General features: G+C 45.5%; 1 protein-coding gene across 4 annotated transcripts in view; it reads left to right on the forward strand.

Moving 5' to 3' along the window:
- Positions 1–17,985, forward strand: part of TMEM268 (transmembrane protein 268) — a 92,115-nt gene that overhangs the window by 41,431 nt on the left and 32,699 nt on the right. For 3 of the 4 annotated variants that reach the window (XM_040405192.1, XM_040405194.1, XM_040405193.1), the window contains one exon: positions 5,085–5,252. The exons of the other annotated variant lie outside the window; for it this stretch is intronic. In XM_040405192.1, the coding sequence (XP_040261126.1) occupies positions 5,183–5,252 (70 nt within the window). In that variant the 5' untranslated portion in view covers positions 5,085–5,182. The remainder of the gene's footprint in view (positions 1–5,084; positions 5,253–17,985) is intronic. 4 annotated transcript variants of the gene reach the window in all.

Genomic DNA, 17,985 nt, shown 5'->3' on the forward strand with positions numbered 1-17,985 from the left:
GACCGTCATCTTTATATAAATTTTCATAGAACTCTCCCACTATCGAGTTGATTTCTGCTGGATTATGTACCAACTCCCCCTCAGAGTTCATTAGACAGTTGATTAATTGAGGTTGCCTAAGGCCTTTCGCAAGATTGGCCAGTAGCTTCCCAGACTTATTGCCAAACTTGTACAACCTGGCCTCAAACTCCGTGCTCCTCAACAACTCTCTGTCTTTTTCACATTTCTCAAACTTCTGGCGCTCCTCCACCCACCTCTTTTTATTTCCCTCCGTTGGGTCTAGGTTAAAGCTAATATAGGCCTGTCTGACCCTCTGGCTTGCTTGGCTTGATAAGGTTTGGGCCTTCTTTTTGAGCACTGATACGTATCCCATGATTTTCCCCCTTATGACTGCCTTTCATGCGTTCCAAAACAAGCTCGGAGTCTCCAAGTGAGCTATATTGTCAGCTTTGTATTCTTCCCACCAGATGATCAGCTTGTCTATGAACTCTTCTCTGGAACATAAATGTGAAGGGAAGCGCCATATATAATCTGGGCCTCTAGGAAATGTGTCTGTCAGGACTAGAACAACCGGTGCATGATCCGAAATTACAATGTCACCGATGTCTGTCAGCTCCACTCTATGCACCAGAGAATGAGGTATCAGAATGTAGTCTATTCGAGACCATTAATTTTGTGAGTGGGAGTAGAAGGTATAACTCCTTTCACCTGGGTGATGTTGGCGCCACGGATCAATGAGCCCACTCCCTCCATTAATGACTTCAATGCTCGGTCTTGGGGTCCTTCCGCCCCACCTTGTCCCCAGCTTTTTTTCTATCTTCAATCTCCACCCACTATCTTGTTGTTACAGGTATCCCCTAACAATTTCAACTCCACCTCCCTGAAGAAAGGTGCATTCCCCGTGTTTGGGCCATATATGTTATAAATGCTATATTGGGTCTCCTGGACCTGCAGCAGTACCTGCACCCATCTGCCCTGGGAGCCCACGAGTGTTGCAAAACAACGCTATTCAATTGTTTATTGATCAAATTCAATACCCCCGCTTTTCGATTTGATGACAGGGACCCCACCACCGTACCAACCCAGAATTTTTTCATTCTATCAAATTCACCTGCCCCAAGGTGAGTCTCCTGCAGGAGTACTAAATCAGGTTTAAGTTTCTTGAGGTGTCTAAGTATCATCCATCGTTTATGAGGCGATTTCAGGCCTTTGATGTTCCAAGATATCACCCTCATAACGAGATTGATAACTGTAATACAAGTACGGTAGGTACCTCACAGAGTTATGCATATCCCACAGATGCCCAGAGAGGTTTTAAAAGAACAATGGAGACTTTCCCCAACAATAAAAGGGTTAGGTCATGTGACATTTTTATAGAGCAGATCATTACAGACGTGGCAATACCTAATATGCATACCTTTTCTTATTTATTTAAGTTTTACACAATAATAGCATTAGCATTTTGTCAAAATGATGTTGTAGTGTCTCAATAGTCTGAGAGCCATAGCTTTTTATTTTTGGACTGATTGTCTTAGTTAGGGTCTCATTTTTTGCGGGATAAGGTGACTGTTTGATTGGTACTATTTTGGGGGGCATACACCTTTTTGATTGGTGTTCCAATTTTTGTGATGTAAGGTGACAAAAAATGGCTTTTTTGGCACGGTTTTTATTTTTTACGGTGTTCAGCTGAGGGGTTAGGTCATGGGATATTTTTATAGAGCTGGTTGTTACGGACACGGCGATACCTAATATGTATACTTTTAAAAATTGATTTCACTTTAACACAATAATAGCATAGTTGAAACAATATAAATGATGTTTTAGTGTCTCCATGTTCTAAGAGCTATAGTTTTTTTTATTTTTTAAGTAGGGTCTCATTTATGTAGGATGAGGTGACGCTTTTATTTGTACCATTTTTAGGACATACACCTTTTTGATCGCTTGGTGTTGCACTTTTTGTGATGTAAGGTGACAAAAATGGCCTTTTTTGACACAGTTTTTATTTTTTATGGTGTTTATCGGACTGCGTGGATCACGTGATATATTTATACAGCCGTTTTTTATTTTTATTTTTTTGTCTCTTATAAATGAGCAGGTATAGAAAAAGGCAATTTATTTTTATTTTACATTTTTATTTTTTACTTTTTTTATTTTCACACTTTTTTATCATGTCCCTCTTGGATCTTGAAGATCCAGTGGGGCTGATGGCTGTACTATACTTTGCAATGCTCTTGCATTGCAAAGTATAGTACTATCAGACTACCTGATAGGTGGCAACACCGGACGTCTTTACAAAGCGTCCGGTTGCCATGGCAACTACCATTGCAGTGTGGCAGACCGATGGTTGAGAGAGGGAGCCCCCTACCTCTATTAACCCCAAGGATGCTGCGGCATCTAAAGGGTTGTAGCAGAGTGTCAGCATAGAGCTGACACTCGCTGCTGATGGCGGTGGCTCAGGAATGGAGCAGCTGCCATCAAATACAGCAGGGGGACCGCATCAGGGGCAGGGGGCACAAATGGGGGCAGACTACATGGATGGGGGCAAGATACATGGATGGGGGGCAGGCGGGGACAGGTGCCGGCAGGGAGAGCGCCTGGCCGGCAAAGAGGCAGAGCTCACAGGGAGGGGGGGGGGCACAGATCGATGCAGGGGGCACAGATGGGGCCCACAGATCGGGGGGCACGGAGGACACACTACCTAATTTCAGGCTCTCATCTGCAGAGTGCAGATCAGAGCCTGGAACAGGAACTTTTACACTGCTGCAATCCGATTGGTTAGTTTGCACAGATCACTCTGATTGGTCCCTTGCCGGCATTACTGCACTCTGCACTGTCTGTGACAGCAGCAGGGCAGGAGCAGAAGCTTTAATCGAAGCGTTTTGCAGCGCTTGGATTAAAGAGCTGCCATGACGTTTATACATGTGCTATCTGCACGGGGTATGTGCAAATAGCACGTATATAGCCGTATTGCAGTCAGGAAGGGGTTAAAGGGGATGTCCCATGAAAAATATTCTACATTTTTTAAACCAGCACCTAAATCTGAATACTTTTGTAATTGCATGTACCGTAATTAAAAATGTTGTATAGCCACTGAGTTATTTAGTAAACTATATCTGTATAGCGCCACCTGCAGTTTTTTTCCCCCCTTATTTCTTTCATCCTTCAACTGCCTCTTGAGTTGTGATAGGGAGAGCTGAGACATGCCCCCTTAGCTGTGATAGGGAGAGCTGAGACACGCCCCCTTAGCTGTGATAGGGAGAGCTGAGACACGCCCCCTTAGCTGTGATAGGGAGAGCTGAGACACGCCCCCTTAGCTGTGATAGGGAGAGCTGAGACACGCCCCCTTAGCTGTGATAGGGAGAGCTGAGACACGCCCCCTTAGCTGTGATAGGGAGAGCTGAGACACGCCCCCTTAGCTGTGATAGGGAGAGCTGAGACACGCCCCCTTAGCTGTGATAGGGAGAGCTGAGACACGCCCCCTTAGCTGTGATAGGGAGAGCTGAGACACGCCCCCTTAGCTGTGATAGGGAGAGCTGAGACACGCCCCCTTAGCTGTGATAGGGAGAGCTGAGACACGCCCCCTTAGCTGTGATAGGGAGAGCTGAGACACGCCCCCTTAGCTGTGATAGGGAGAGCTGAGACACGCCCCCTTAGCTGTGATAGGGAGAGCTGAGACACGCCCCCTTAGCTGTGATAGGGAGAGCTGAGACACGCCCCCTTAGCTGTGATAGGGAGAGCTGAGACACGCCCCCTTAGCTGTGATAGGGAGAGCTGAGACACGCCCCCTTAGCTGTGATAGGGAGAGCTGAGACACGCCCCCTTAGCTGTAGAAGAAAAGACACTCCCCTTGAGCTGTCAGCTTGATATAAATCTAGCAGAGCAATGAATGTGGAGATCTCTGGATCAATGTGAGGTACAGGGCTGGGTCTAGGTCTGTTAGAAAGAGATCGTCATGTACTATATGATGTCTGATTTTCATTTTTTACATCATAGGATAACCCCTTTAAGTTTGAACCTTGAGGGGCCTGAGGAGAAGAACGAAGATAGGGCAGAGCAAGTGAAAAAGTGGGATGGTGATGAGGCTTATTAGTTTAGATTTAAAGGGCATCTGTCAGCAGTTTTGTACCTATGACACTGGCTGACCTGTTACATGTGCACTTGGCAGCTGAAGGCATCTGTGTTGGTCCCATGTTCATATGTGCCCGCATTGCTGAGAAAAATTAGGTTTTAATATATGCAAATGAGACTCTAGGAGAAACGGGGGCGTTGCCGCTACACTTAGAGGCTCTGCTCTCTCTGCAACTGCAGCGCTCTCCCCACTTTGATTGACAGGACCAGGCAGTGAAAACGTCATCACACCTGGTCCTGTCAAAGTACAGAGGAAGCGCCAGTTGCAGAGAGAGCAGAGCCTCTTGGTGTAACGGTAACGCCCCCGTTGCTCCTAGAGGCTGACTTGTATATATCAAAACATCATATTTCTCAGCAGTGCGGGCACATATGAACATAAGACAACAACAACACAGATGCCGTCAGCTGCCAAGCGCACATGTAACAGGTCAGCCAGTCTCCTAGGTACAAAACTGCTGACAGATGCCCTTCAACCTAGTTTTACTACCTGTCCAAACTTGATGAGAATCTTTCATAGTGGCTTTATCAGGAGGATCCTACAATTTAATAGTAACGTGGTGGGAGGGTAGCCATGATAGGCATAGCACTTCCAGGCGTTTTGCAAAAGGAAGCCATGTTTTGAGGTGCCTAGAGTTCCTGCAGCTCCATACTACAGAGCCGGAGGCACTCCATGCCATATAATCTCCTCTAGAAGACTTGCTCTGTCAAATGTAGTATGCTATCGTATGAAATTGGAGGCATACAGACGTAAAGTAGGGGCCCGTAGAAGTCTACAGGTGGGGTATTATGGGGCTGTAATAGGTAAACGCACAATGTCTTATCAGACTGGGAACCTGCCAAGCTTCAGCGTTAATACATGGCGATGATATGTTAGGAATAAGTAGGACTTTCCACTGGAACCACTTGTGAATGAATACAGCAATTAGGATGTAAATGCTAATGTATGCCCTCTATAGATTGACAGCTGGCCTATCGGAGCAAGAATGACCCTCGAAGGACTTGAGCTCTTCTGAGACCAACAACAGTCCTCCTGTTTGCCACGACTAATGGTACGATGACTGGGACTGATGGGGACGAAGGTCCTAGAATTGACGGCCCAGAGCCAGTGGTCACTTTACATTCAGGTGAGAGATACAGTAATAGTATGCTGGCTCCGTGCCATTCTTCATAACATAAGTGACTGCCGGAGAGTAAGAAAATCAATACTGCCCACAGCATCAATTTCAGATTTTGTCAGTCATTGATGCCACCAGTCAGGGAGAATTAACCTCTCAGTTGGCTGGACACCTTGCTAAACCATTATTTTTTACTTATAGCGGTATCACCACCAGCCACGTTATAAACATCTCTAAATAATCTTTGCTCCAAAATGGCTAAGCAGCCAATCTTCTGGGACGACTCCTGTTACCAGTGATTGGTTAAATAAATCTGTTAATGGTTTTGCTAGTTCGCGCTAAGCTCTTTTAATAGCTTTGGGTGTATCCCATCAGGCCCCGGTGACTTATTTGTATTAATTTTAGACAGCTGACTTAGAACCTCTTCCTCTGTAAAGACACATGCATCAAAAGATTCATTAGTCTTCCTTCCTAACTGAGGTCCTTTTCCTTCATTTTCCTTTGTAAAAACTGAACAGAAATATTCATTGAGGCAGTCAGCTAGTTCTTTTTCTTCTTCCATATCCCTTCCTTCTTTTGTTTTTAATTTGGAAATTCCTTGTTTTAGTTTCCTTTTTTCATTTATGTATCTGAAGAATGCCTTATCGCCTTTTTTCACTGACTGAGCTAATTTCTCTTCTGCCTGTGCTTTAGAAGCTCTTATAACTTGTTTGGCCTCTCTCTGCCTAATCTTATAAATTTGCCAGTCATCCTCGTTTTTTTTTTTTTTTATAATTACTAAATGCTATCTTTTTGTTTTTAATGATTTTGGCCACTTCTGCTGAGTACCACAGTGGTCTCTTCCTTTTTTTGCTTTTACTGACAAGCCTAAGGCACCATATGTTGCCTTCAATAGTGCCACTTTTAAGTAGTCCCATTTCTCTTGGACTCCATTTAAACTGTTCCAATCTGGGGGCGTGGCCGGAAGTTGATATGTGAGGACGCATGTAGAAGAGCTCAGGACCCAATTCCCCTAACTTCTACATTATCCTGTTAATTTATCGCCGCAAACATTTCATCTAGAACCGGCAGGAGGTCGGGAAAGACCCGCAACCCGAGTATGGCTCGAAACAAAGCGCAGTGTGCAGTGGACAAGCTCCGAGAGTTTGCCCGCGTGGAAGACCAAGATGGCGCGGGACCTCGTGCATCGCCAGTGGAGAGGACGGATGAGGACACTGTATCTGGGGAGGCAGGACCCTCGGCTAGTGAACCCTCTCTCAAGCAAGTAACTGAACAACTGCTGCAAGCAATATCTGTCTGCCGCACGTCCATGGTGGGCAAGCTGGAGGAGGTAAAGGTGGATATTGGCCTGCTCCGCCATGATATGCAGGCCATTCGAGACCGCGTTAAGGAGACCGAAAATAGGATCTCTGACGTGGAGGACCGCCTGCAGCCACTTCCCGATTAAGGTACAGGAATTAGAGCAAAAAATAAACTTTTGGCAGCAGAAATGTGGCGATTATGAGAATCGCACAAGACGCAACAATTTACGGATTATCGGCATGCCTGAGAAAGCAGAGGGCAATAATTCATGTGCGTTTGTTACTACCTGGCTCCGAGATTCCTTTCCGGATGCGGCATTTTCAGCGGCATTTATTATCGAGCGAGCACATCGCGTTCCCGCCAAACCTCCTCCACCAGGGGCCCCTCCAAGACCCTTGCTTGCAAGGCTATTGAACTCTATGGATAGAGATCATATATTGCAGATGGCACGCATGAAACAGGAGCTTAAATTTGAAAACAGCACCGTTATGATCTTTCCGGATTTTTCATCCGAACTACAAAAACGCAGAGCCACATTTAGCGTTGTGAAAAGGAGGCTACGTGAGAAAAATTTGCCATACTCCATGGTATATCCAGCTCGCCTGAGAGTAGCAGATGGCGACGTGAGCCGGTTCTTCAATAGCCCTGAGGAAGCCACTAGTTGGTTGGATGGAAGAGGAAGAAACGCAAGAGCCCCAAGATAATAGTGGGATATTCCTCACCATTTTATTTTATTGTTTGCTTAAGGAAGTGGGACCCGTGAGTCTGGACATTGGGCCAACGATATCATCTGGACTGCCTAAGTATATAATTGCTGGACTCTCAGGATATAGTTTAATATTCACTTGATCTAAATCTCCGAGGTACTGGGAGGTTCATAGTCAGGATGGGAGGAGTGAATAACACATGTGTTCCCTAATTTACTGAGAGCGTCTGTATTGGCCTGGTGTCCGGGTTCTGTCCTGGGGTCTCATCAGAGGTTGGGGATTGGGTCCCAGGCAATATGTTCAGAATCACTTCTATATTAGTTACAAGAATTGTGGTGCTATCGGTTAAATGCCAAAAGCACACCCCGTTAATTTGAAGTGCCACATAACAAACGAGGTATATTGTTTTTGTCTCCATGTGTCAAGAGTGATGCAAATGGTTAAGTGTTACACCATGCAGGCACTCACAGTATATGTCAGGATAAGCCTGACGGCAAAAATGTTATGTTATATGTGCTGTATCAGTTATAATGCAAAGCGGTGGGAGAAGTGGAAGGTAACTGTGGTTCATTGTACAATATCATTATGGCAGAATTACGTATAATGTCATGGAATGTCAGGGGATTGGGTGCCGCTAGGAAAAGAGCCATGGTGTTCTCTGCAGTCAGGAGATTCAACCCACATATCCTCTGTCTGCAGGAGACTCATTTAACAGCGGATAATACGAGGCGCATACAAAAGCCTTGGATTCAATGGGCGCAACACTCATGCTATACGAATATGTCTAGGGGCGTGTCTCTCATGGTACACAAGTCTCTTAGATGGGAGGTGGAAACATGTCAGATAGATACGGCAGGTAGATTTGTGTTTGCGGCTGCTTACATTAACTGAATATTGTATGTTATCATTGGCGTATATGTCCCTCCACCCTTTTCCATGCAAGTGGTTCAGCAGGCGGTAAGCTTTGCAGCTTCTTATCCATCAGCTTGCGTAGTTAGCATGGGTGATTTTAATATGACCTTAGATAAGGACCTAGATAGGCACCATCCGGTAGAGGCAGCTGATAATCACTGCAATAATAAGACATCTCTAGCTGAGTTGATGGAGGAGGTAGGGTGGGCGGATATGTGGAGACTGAAACATCCAGATATTAGACAGTACTCATGCTACTCCGCCAGTCATGGTGCATTGTCACGCATAGATTATGTTATGGGCAACTCAAGTACAAGCTCCTTGATGTATGATGTGGAATATGGACCTAGAGGCATATCTGACCACGCCCCTGTACAATTGACATTTGGGCTGGGTGGGGATATGACCAGACGCTCAGCTCGGATTAACCCTTTTTGGTTGACCTTGTTCGGACCGTCTGATCGTGTTCCTGACCAATTGAAGATATTCATGGAAGGGCATGAGGAAGAAACGAATAATACATTATTATGGGAAACCATGAAGGCGTATCTTAGAGGCTGCCTCAGATCTACCATATCATATATTAAGAAGTCGGCGGCTAGGCAGGAGGAAGACCTGGCGGCAGATTGTTCTAGATTGGAGGCAACGTATGTCGCTGATCCCAATGATTTAAACAAGGAGGCGTGGTTATCTAAAGGGAGACAATACTTGACTCTGCTTAAGGAAAAAGCTCAAAGGAAAATGTTTTTCTCCAAACAAACATACTTTGAGTTGGGCAACCAGTCCAGTAAACTGTTAGCTCACATTGTTGAGCAGAACCAAGCATCCCCCGCTATATTGCGCATTAAAGCAGCAAATGGACAGATACTCTTAGACCCAGAGGCTATAGCAGGTAGATTTCAAGAATATTATAGAGACCTTTATGATTCTAGGGTGAATTATGAGATAGAGGATGTCATACACTACCTTGAAGATTTGGAATTTCCAACTTTAACGCAGGAAGCAATAGACAGTTTGGAAGCCCCCATAACTATCTTGGAGATACAGGAGTCCATTTCACAGCTGGCAAGGGGCAAGGCCTCAGGTCCCGATGGACTGCCTTTAGAAGTGTATGTTAAATATTCTGCTAACATTATTCCTCTTCTGCTTAAAATGTATAACGAAGCCTTCAGAAATGGATGTTTTCCACCAACAATGTATGATGCAACCATAGTAGTGCTTTTGAAACCTGGCAAGGAACCGGATGAATGCGGGTCATATCGTCCGATATCCTTGTTAAACATAGACTATAAGGTTATAGCAAAAATGCTGGCTGTACGACTGGGTAGAGTGGCCACCACCCTGGTGCATCCAGATCAATCTGGATTTATGCCGGGTAGATCCACTACTGACAATATCAGAAGAGTGCAGGTGGTGACCCAGATTGGTGTTCAGAGGCAGGAGAAATGGGCTTTGGCTTCATTAGACACAGCAAAGGCATTCGACTCGGTTGAATGGCCATATTTATTTCAGGTCCTTAGGAAATTTGGTTTTGGCCCTAAATTCAGAAGATGGGTGGAGTTATTATATAAAAGTCCCAGGGCAGGTATATTAGTGAATGGGTTACTGTCAGACAGCTTTGATCTGAAGAGAGGAACCAGACAGGGTTGCCCCCTATCGCCATTACTGTTCGCCCTGGCTATAGAGCCACTGGCCATGCGCATAAGAATAGACCCACATTATCATGGCATCCAAATAGGTGAACAAGAGGATAGAGTAGGGCTATATGCCGATGATATGGTGCTTTTCATGTCACAAACGGAATCTACACTCCCCAGGGTGATTACCACAATTAAATTATTTAGCGAATTCTCGGGACTACGGATAAACTGGTCAAAATCGACTCTCTGGTCCTCTGTACCAATTGGAAGATAAGTTTGACTCAGTAGAACTGCCCATTGTGCATAGTTATAAATATCTGGGTGTACATATCACCAAAAATGTCACGTCCTTCCATATGCTGAATATTCAACCTTTGCTGACGTATTGTAAGGAGAAATTCAGGATATGGCAGAACCTGCCTTTGTCAGCACCAGGGAGAATTAATCTAATAAAATTGATTGTTCTGCCAAAGTGCTTATATATTTTACAGCATGCACCATATGCAGTTCCAAAAAAGTTCTTTCAAAATCTCACCTCGCTGATGTCACCCTTTATCTGGGGCGCTAATAGACCCAAGCTCTCGATAGCTAACTTATCCCGTTTTAAAAAGGAAGGAGGCATGTCTTTACCTGATGTATACTTATATTACTTAGCTGGACAACTGAGGAACATTAAATCCTGGCTATCACCGGGAGGTGATCTGTGCAGGCAAGAGAAGCACCTAGCTGAATGCCTGGGCATTTCCAACTTGTGGCCGGTACTGGAGCAACCTGGTTTATTCTCACGTAAACTACTACCAATTCATAGGGTTGCCATTCAGGTTTGGAAAGCTAGTAGAGGGCTACATAACATAGAAGCGGATCTGCAGGAAACCCCGATTTGGGATAACCCCATGTTCCCTGATTTACTGGCAATGCAAGATAAGGTATTCTGGAAGGAACATGGGGTTGTCACACTAGGCAATCTCTACAGCAATAATGTTTTCAATGATTGAGTCCATGAGTCATAGGCACGAACTACCTAGACAGGCTTTTTATAGATTTCTACAGTTGAGGCACGCCATGCAAACACATTATAGGGATACCCCAATCTTACTGTCCAATTTCCCAATGATTGGAGTTATCCGTTCACAGGGACCATGGGGTTTCATTTCAACATTGTATACCCACCTGCTAGATGTTAAGCTGAAGGGCTCCCCAATTCAAGCACTTAGTAAATGGAAGACTAAAATTCCAGATTTAACGGACGAAGATGAGGCAGATATTCTAGAATCCCCCACATTAGTGTCGCCTGCCGTGAATAATAAGTTTATTCAAGTTTGTATAATACATCAGAGCTACTTGACCCCGCTGAGGCTAAACAGAATGGGCAGACTTACCCACTCTGAGTGTCACAGGTGTAGGTCGGTGGATGCTGACTTTTGGCACCTTATATGGGAATGCCCTTATGTACAAGCTTTTTGGGAAAGGGTAGTCAAACTACTCACGGATTTATTGGGATGTGTAGTGCCATTGCACCCGAAGATCTGTCTCTTTGGGATAATGGATGAAACTATGTACTCACACCATACTAGGATATTCCTAAGGGAAGTACTGTTCTTGGCGCGAAAGGCGATTGCCATGAGGTGGATGGGCGATAGACCACCCACCTTAACACAATGGAAGCAGCAAGTCAACATCATTATAGGAAAAAACTAAGGGGGGCAGTAAACTACATAAAATATCACTGTTATTAAATAATAGGAGATAAAAAACGGCCCCTACAGACAAACAACAAGTAAGACAAATACATACACAAACTGGTACACAAGCAAGGACCAGTTAGTAGAGATGTGGGTAAAGTGTGAGTAATGGACTGGGCCAGTAATAGCAAACCGGGCACGGCTATGTCAGGAAAGATCAATTAGCCCTAGTGCCTCCCTGCTTGACCTGGTCCGCCCTACAACAAATATCCACGGGACGGGGTCCAAAAAGCCCCGCAAGGGGTGGCCCAGACAGGAGCTCTATTCCTATGTAGATGACCCTAGTGAGGCCCTAACACATGAGGAAAAAATGGTCCGTCCAGAGGAACAGAAAAAACACATTTACCATAAAACGTAACCCTACCACAAAAAATAAATCCACTGGAAAGGGATAGTGTGAGAGGTATACTTATGTGTCCCGACGCGTTTCTTCAGACAGGATGCCCCAGGATTCATCAGGGGACACGGGGCAGTTACTTCAGTCGGATTACGGCTGAGTCTAAGGATCACATCAAAAAGTACAAAAAGCTAAAGTAAATACAATAACATGGCATGGATAAGCCCCCATGCCGTCTGCCCTCATGGGGCCATGGAGGCCGATTACTTACTTTTTGTTTGGCAGTGGTCGGCGTATGGCTCTACTTCCACCATCAGACTGTGATCCAGGGTGGTGGTATCCGCAGTGGTGGGGTGACCGGCAGCTACTGGGGCGACAGGCGCCCCTTTATAGGGCTGTAGGGCCATGTGCATTGTCCACTAAACCTCTGGCGCCTCCACATGACATCACAAGAGGTGTGCCCGTCGCAGGTTCTGTGACCGGAAGGTTCACGATTGCGCATGCGCAGAGACCTCTCCATGCGTCTCATGGGGCCGGGGTGGAACGCACAGCTGTATTTCCGCATCACGTGACCGCCGCGATGCGCCCACGTCACAGGCTGTTATCGCATCGCAGGGATCACGTGACCAGAGCGCAGCAAAACCAAGTAGTCCCCGGTGAGCAAACAGGAGCCGTGTCAGGCTACACCTCAAGAACAGGTGGCGTCACCTTGGGACATTTTAAAGAAATATGCACAACCGCTCCTCCGGTCTGCATAAAATAATAACTTGGTTACCCCCCTCACTAGGGAATACTAACAGGAGGGGCTTTAATCCAGTAAATTAGGAAAGTAGCATTAAGAGAGGAAAAGGGGGGAGCAAAACACCACTCTTCGGTCTTGTAGGACCGCAACCTCCCCATCCCTCATAAATGAGGGGAACATGGCAATATGTGTCCATTGTTCCCCTAAGAAGACCAGATATAAACACGGGTTAAATGACCAGGAAGAACTGATACCAGGAGTACGACCGGAAAAAATGGTAATTAAAGAAAGCAACTAAAATTTATTTGCTCATTTAGGCCATAAGGGGTGACCGTATTAAGGGTGAAAGTCCACCAGCACTCCCTCTGTAGGATAAGTCTATTCCAATCTCCCCCTCGTGTGGGTTTGAGCACCCGTTCAATGGCCATAAACGTGATGGCCGAGGTACGTCCGTCATGAGCTGTCTGTACATGGCGTGCTACAGGGGTGTCCTTGTTGTTACGAATATCCCCAAGATGCTCCCCCATGCGTTTGCGTAACTCCCTAAATGTTTTTCCTAATATAGCGGAGTCCACAAACGCATGTAACCAGGTAAATCACGCCCACCGTACGGCAATTCATGAAGCCCTTTATTTGGTAGATGGTGTTACTAGGTTCCCCACTGAAGGTCTTACCCTGTGAAAGGCTGCCACAGAAACTACAGTGTCCACATCTGTGGCAGCCCGTCACGGGTATGTTCAGCCACGTCCGTGGCTTGACTGATGGGGAAAAGTGACTATGTACAAGTCTGTCCCGCAAATTGTTGCCTCTTCGAAAGGTCAATGAGACACTAGGACTCAGCACGTCCGAGAGGTCGGGGTCCATCAAGAGTGTCTTCCAGTGCCGTGACAAAATTCTCCTCACTTGAGAGGCCGCAGCGTCAAATGTTCCTATCACCCGGACAGTACCTTGAGATTCCTTCTCCCTATTAGTTATAGGGTGGAGAAGTTCAGTCCGCGTGCGCAATTTAGTTTTTTCATACGCCAGTCTGAGGGTCCTGTCAGGATACCCTCTCTCCTGGAATCTCGCTCTCAGGTCCTTCGCCTGGCGTTTGAAATCAACAGACTCGGAACAATTACGTTTCAATCTCAGGTACTGTCCGGTCGGAATTCCTCTCTTAAGAGGCACAGGGTGGCAGCTGTCCCACCTAAGAAGGGAGTTGGTGGAGGTGGGTTTGCGATAGATGGAGGTACTAAGACCGCCCTTCCCGTCCCCGAAGATAACCACATCCAGAAAAGGGAGGCGGTCTTCAACGATCACTGAGGTGAACCTCAGGTTGAAACTATTCATATTCAACTCTGAGATAAACCTCTCAAAGTCGCTCTCTGGTCCGCTCCACAGCACGAAGATATCGTCGATGTAGCGTGACCAGAGAGCGACCATGTCGGCGAACCATAGTGGCGGTTCGGCAAATACCACAGACTCCTCCCACCAGCCCAGGAGCAAGTTAGCATACGATGGGGCACAAGAGCTACCCATCGCAGTGCCCCTGAGCTGGTGGTATATGCGTCCGTCGAACACGAAGAAGTTGCTCACCAGAATAAACCTCAGCAGTTTGAGAGTGAAGGTATTATGCTGCACAAATTGTTGACCCCTGGTCTTAAAGTGGCTGCTCGCTTCCAGACCTCCTCCAGATGTCCTCCAACTTCCCCAGTAGGTCCCCCGTGTCCCTAATATGAGACGGCAGAGATGACACGAACGGGCGTAGTACCTTGTCCACATAAATGCCACAATTTTGGGACAGACTACCAACCCCTGAAACAATTGGGCGTCCCCTAATTGGGGTGGTCTCCTTGTGCACTTTCGGTAGGCAGTAGAAGGTAGCCGTGACCGGGTGGAGTGGGTACAGGAACTCATATTCCTCACCACTGATGAGGGAGGCTTTTTTTGCTTTATCGAGGATGTGTCTCAGAGTCCCCTGTAGGCTGATGGTAGGGTTGCTGGACAGTACTTCATATCCCGTCTCATCCTCCAGGACAGAGAGACACATCCTGCGATAGGCCGGCATATCCATTACCACGATATTGCCGCCCTTATCTGAGGGCTTGATGATAATATCTTTATCCCTTTCAAGATCTGCAATTGCCATCCTCTCTTCCCTGCTACAGTTAAATCTTGGTGGGATATGATGTATGGTGGTCAAGTCTGTGGTGACGTGTTGTAAAAACACATCCACGCACGATACGTCACCCACCGGAGGCATTCTAATGCTTTTGTTTTTTAGGGACGTAAAGGGGCCTAACCCTTCGGCATTAGGTAATAGAGCCATACGCCGACCGCTGCCAAACAAAAAGTAAGTGATCGGCCTCCATGGCCCCATGAGGGCAGACGGCATGGGGGCTTATCCATGCCATGTTATTGTATTTACTTTAGCTTTTTGTACTTTTTGATGTGATCCTTAGACTCAGCCGTAATCCGACTGAAGTAACTGCCCCGTGTCCCCTGATGAATCCTGGGGCATCCTGTCTTTGAAGAAACGCGTCGGGACACATAAGTATACCTCTCACACTATCCCTTTTCCAGTGGATTTATTTTTTGTGGTAGGGTTACGTTTTATGGTAAATGTGTTTTTTCTGTTCCTCTGGATGGACCATTTTTTCCTCATGTGTTAGGGCCTCACTAGGGTCATCTACATAGGAATAGAGCTCCTGTCTGGGCCACCCCTTGCGGGGCTTTTTGGACCCCGTCCCGTGGATATTTGTTGTAGGGCGGACCAGGTCAAGCAGGGAGGCACTAGGGCTAATTGATCTTTTCTGACATAGCCGTGCCCGGTTTGCTATTACTGGCCCAGTCCATTACTCACACTTTACCCACATCTCTACTAACTGGTCCTTGCTTGTGTACCAGTTTGTGTATGTATTTGTCTTACTTGTTGTTTGTCTGTAGGGGCCGTTTTTTATCTCCTATTATTTAATAAAAGTGATATTTTATGTAGTTAACTGCCCCCCTTAGTTTTTTCTTATCGTTTATTGAGCAGTAATCAGGGAGACACTCCTGTCTTCACCTGACTGACCATCTTTAACTTCAACGTCATTATACCATATGAAAATATAGTATTTAAGAACAGGGGATGTATATCTAAATTTCAAAAGGTATGGGGGATTTGGTGCACTTCCTCGAGTACTGCTTACTCTGCACATAGATTGTCTGATGCCTTAAGGGCAGAACAAGTCGAATAGCAGTGATTCTGTTGTGTAGAGAGGAATAGAATGTACTGAAGTAGATAAGCAGGAACAACCTGAAATGTTTATGTGATTTTATTTGTTCTGGGGAGGAGGACCCTTCGGCTTGATGTGATGAGGCAAAGTAACGAAGCACAGAAGTTTATTGTTAACTGTTATTTTATTATTTGTTTATTTTATTTAATATTATAATGCACAGGTCATATGTACATATCTACAAGATAACAATAATGTACAATTAATGCTGGATTTTGTACTAAGACTGTCATTACTATTTGCTTTGTGTATTCAATAAAACGAATAAAAAAAAAAAAATTCCAATCTGATAGGGACTCGTATACCACTAATCTAATTTTAGAAAAGTCAGTTTTTCTAAAATCTAAAACTTATGTTTTTTTGTGTGGTGTGACTCAGTCACTGTACTTCTAGTAAACCACACTGACTGGTGATCACTAGATCCCAAGCTTTCTCCTACAGTAATATCAGATACCAAATTACCATTTGTGAATACCAAATCTAAAATGGCCTCCTTCCGGGTTGGCTCCTCAACTACTTGCTGTAGAGATAATCCCAGTAGGGAATTTTGAATATCTGTACTCCTGGCAGAACTAGCTATTTTGGTTTCCCAGTTTACATCAGGAAGATTAAAGTCTCCCATAATGATAACTTCCCCTTTCAATGTCATTTTAGCTATTTCCTCAACTAGTAGATCATTTAATTCTTTGACTTGGCTAGGTGGTCTATATATAACACCTACACGACTTACCTTATGATTATCAAGCTGCAAGGTAACCCAAACTGACTCTAAATTGGTCTCACTAACTTGTATTAAATTAGATTTTATCCTATCTTTCACATACAGGGCCACCCCTCCCCCTTTTATTGCCTTCTCTGTCTTTCCTATATAGAGAGAACCCTGGTATTGGCTGCTTACTATCAGTCTTCACCTTATCCATAGGCGTGCGCAGCCTATTGCATTAGGGTGTGCACCCTAAAGCACAAACACACACGCCCCGCGCACGTATGTGTGTATGTGTATGTATATATATATATATATATATATATATATATATATATATATATATATATACACACATATATACACACACACAGGCCGGGCCTCACCCTAGCGTTGGCATGACTCCGCCTCTGCGCCTAGGAACAATATATAGGGGGGGGGGGGGCACATAAGATACCACAGTCAAAAATGGGGGGGCACTAATAATTTTCACCACTTAATCATACTACTGAAAAAAACAAAGTAAGTATATATAAATAAGATTACAAAATACGAGAGTATTGCGGTATGCAGGGATACCTTTTTATTGTACTATCCTAATACTTAAAAGACAAGCTTTCAAGAGTTTTCCTTTCTTCCTCGGTATTGCTTCAGACCTGAGAAAGAGAGAAACACTCTCCAAAACTTTTCTTTAGAGTTTAGCAGTTTCAGCACTATAATAAAATAATTTACTTACAAAAGAAGCTATTCAGTCGCCTGCTGTGCCATCCTCTGCTTGCTTTCGCAGATCTTCTCCTGCTTTCAGTCTCTCCTCAGTGCGCAGGTGCACTGTTATGGGGATCTGTGGGTGACACAGTGTTATGGGGGCATCTGTGGGTGACACAGTGTTATGGGGGCATCTGTGGGTGACACAGTGTTATGGGGGCATCTGTGGGTGACACAGTGTTATGGGGGCATCTGTGGGTGACACAGTGTTATGGGGGCATCTGTGGGTGACACAGTGTTATGGGGGCATCTGTGGGTGACACAGTGTTATGGGGGCATCTGTGGGTGACACAGTGTTATGGGGGCATCTGTGGGTGACACAGTGTTATGGGGGCATCTGTGGGTGACACAGTGTTATGGGGGCATCTGTGGGTGACACAGTGTTATGGGGGCATCTGTGGGTGACACAGTGTTATGGGGGCATCTGTGGGTGACACAGTGTTATGGGGGCATCTGTGGGTGACACAGTGTTATGGGGGCATCTGTGGGTGACAGTGTTATGGGGGCATCTGTGGGTGACAGTGTTATGGGGGCATCTGTGGGTGACAGTGTTATGGGGGCATCTGTGGGTGACACAGTGTTATGGGAGCATCTGTGGGTGACACAGTGTTATGGGGGCATCTGTGGGTGACAGT

The sequence above is a fragment of the Bufo bufo genome, chromosome 8 (assembly GCF_905171765.1).
Source record: "Bufo bufo chromosome 8, aBufBuf1.1, whole genome shotgun sequence".
Taxonomy (NCBI): domain Eukaryota; kingdom Metazoa; phylum Chordata; class Amphibia; order Anura; family Bufonidae; genus Bufo; species Bufo bufo.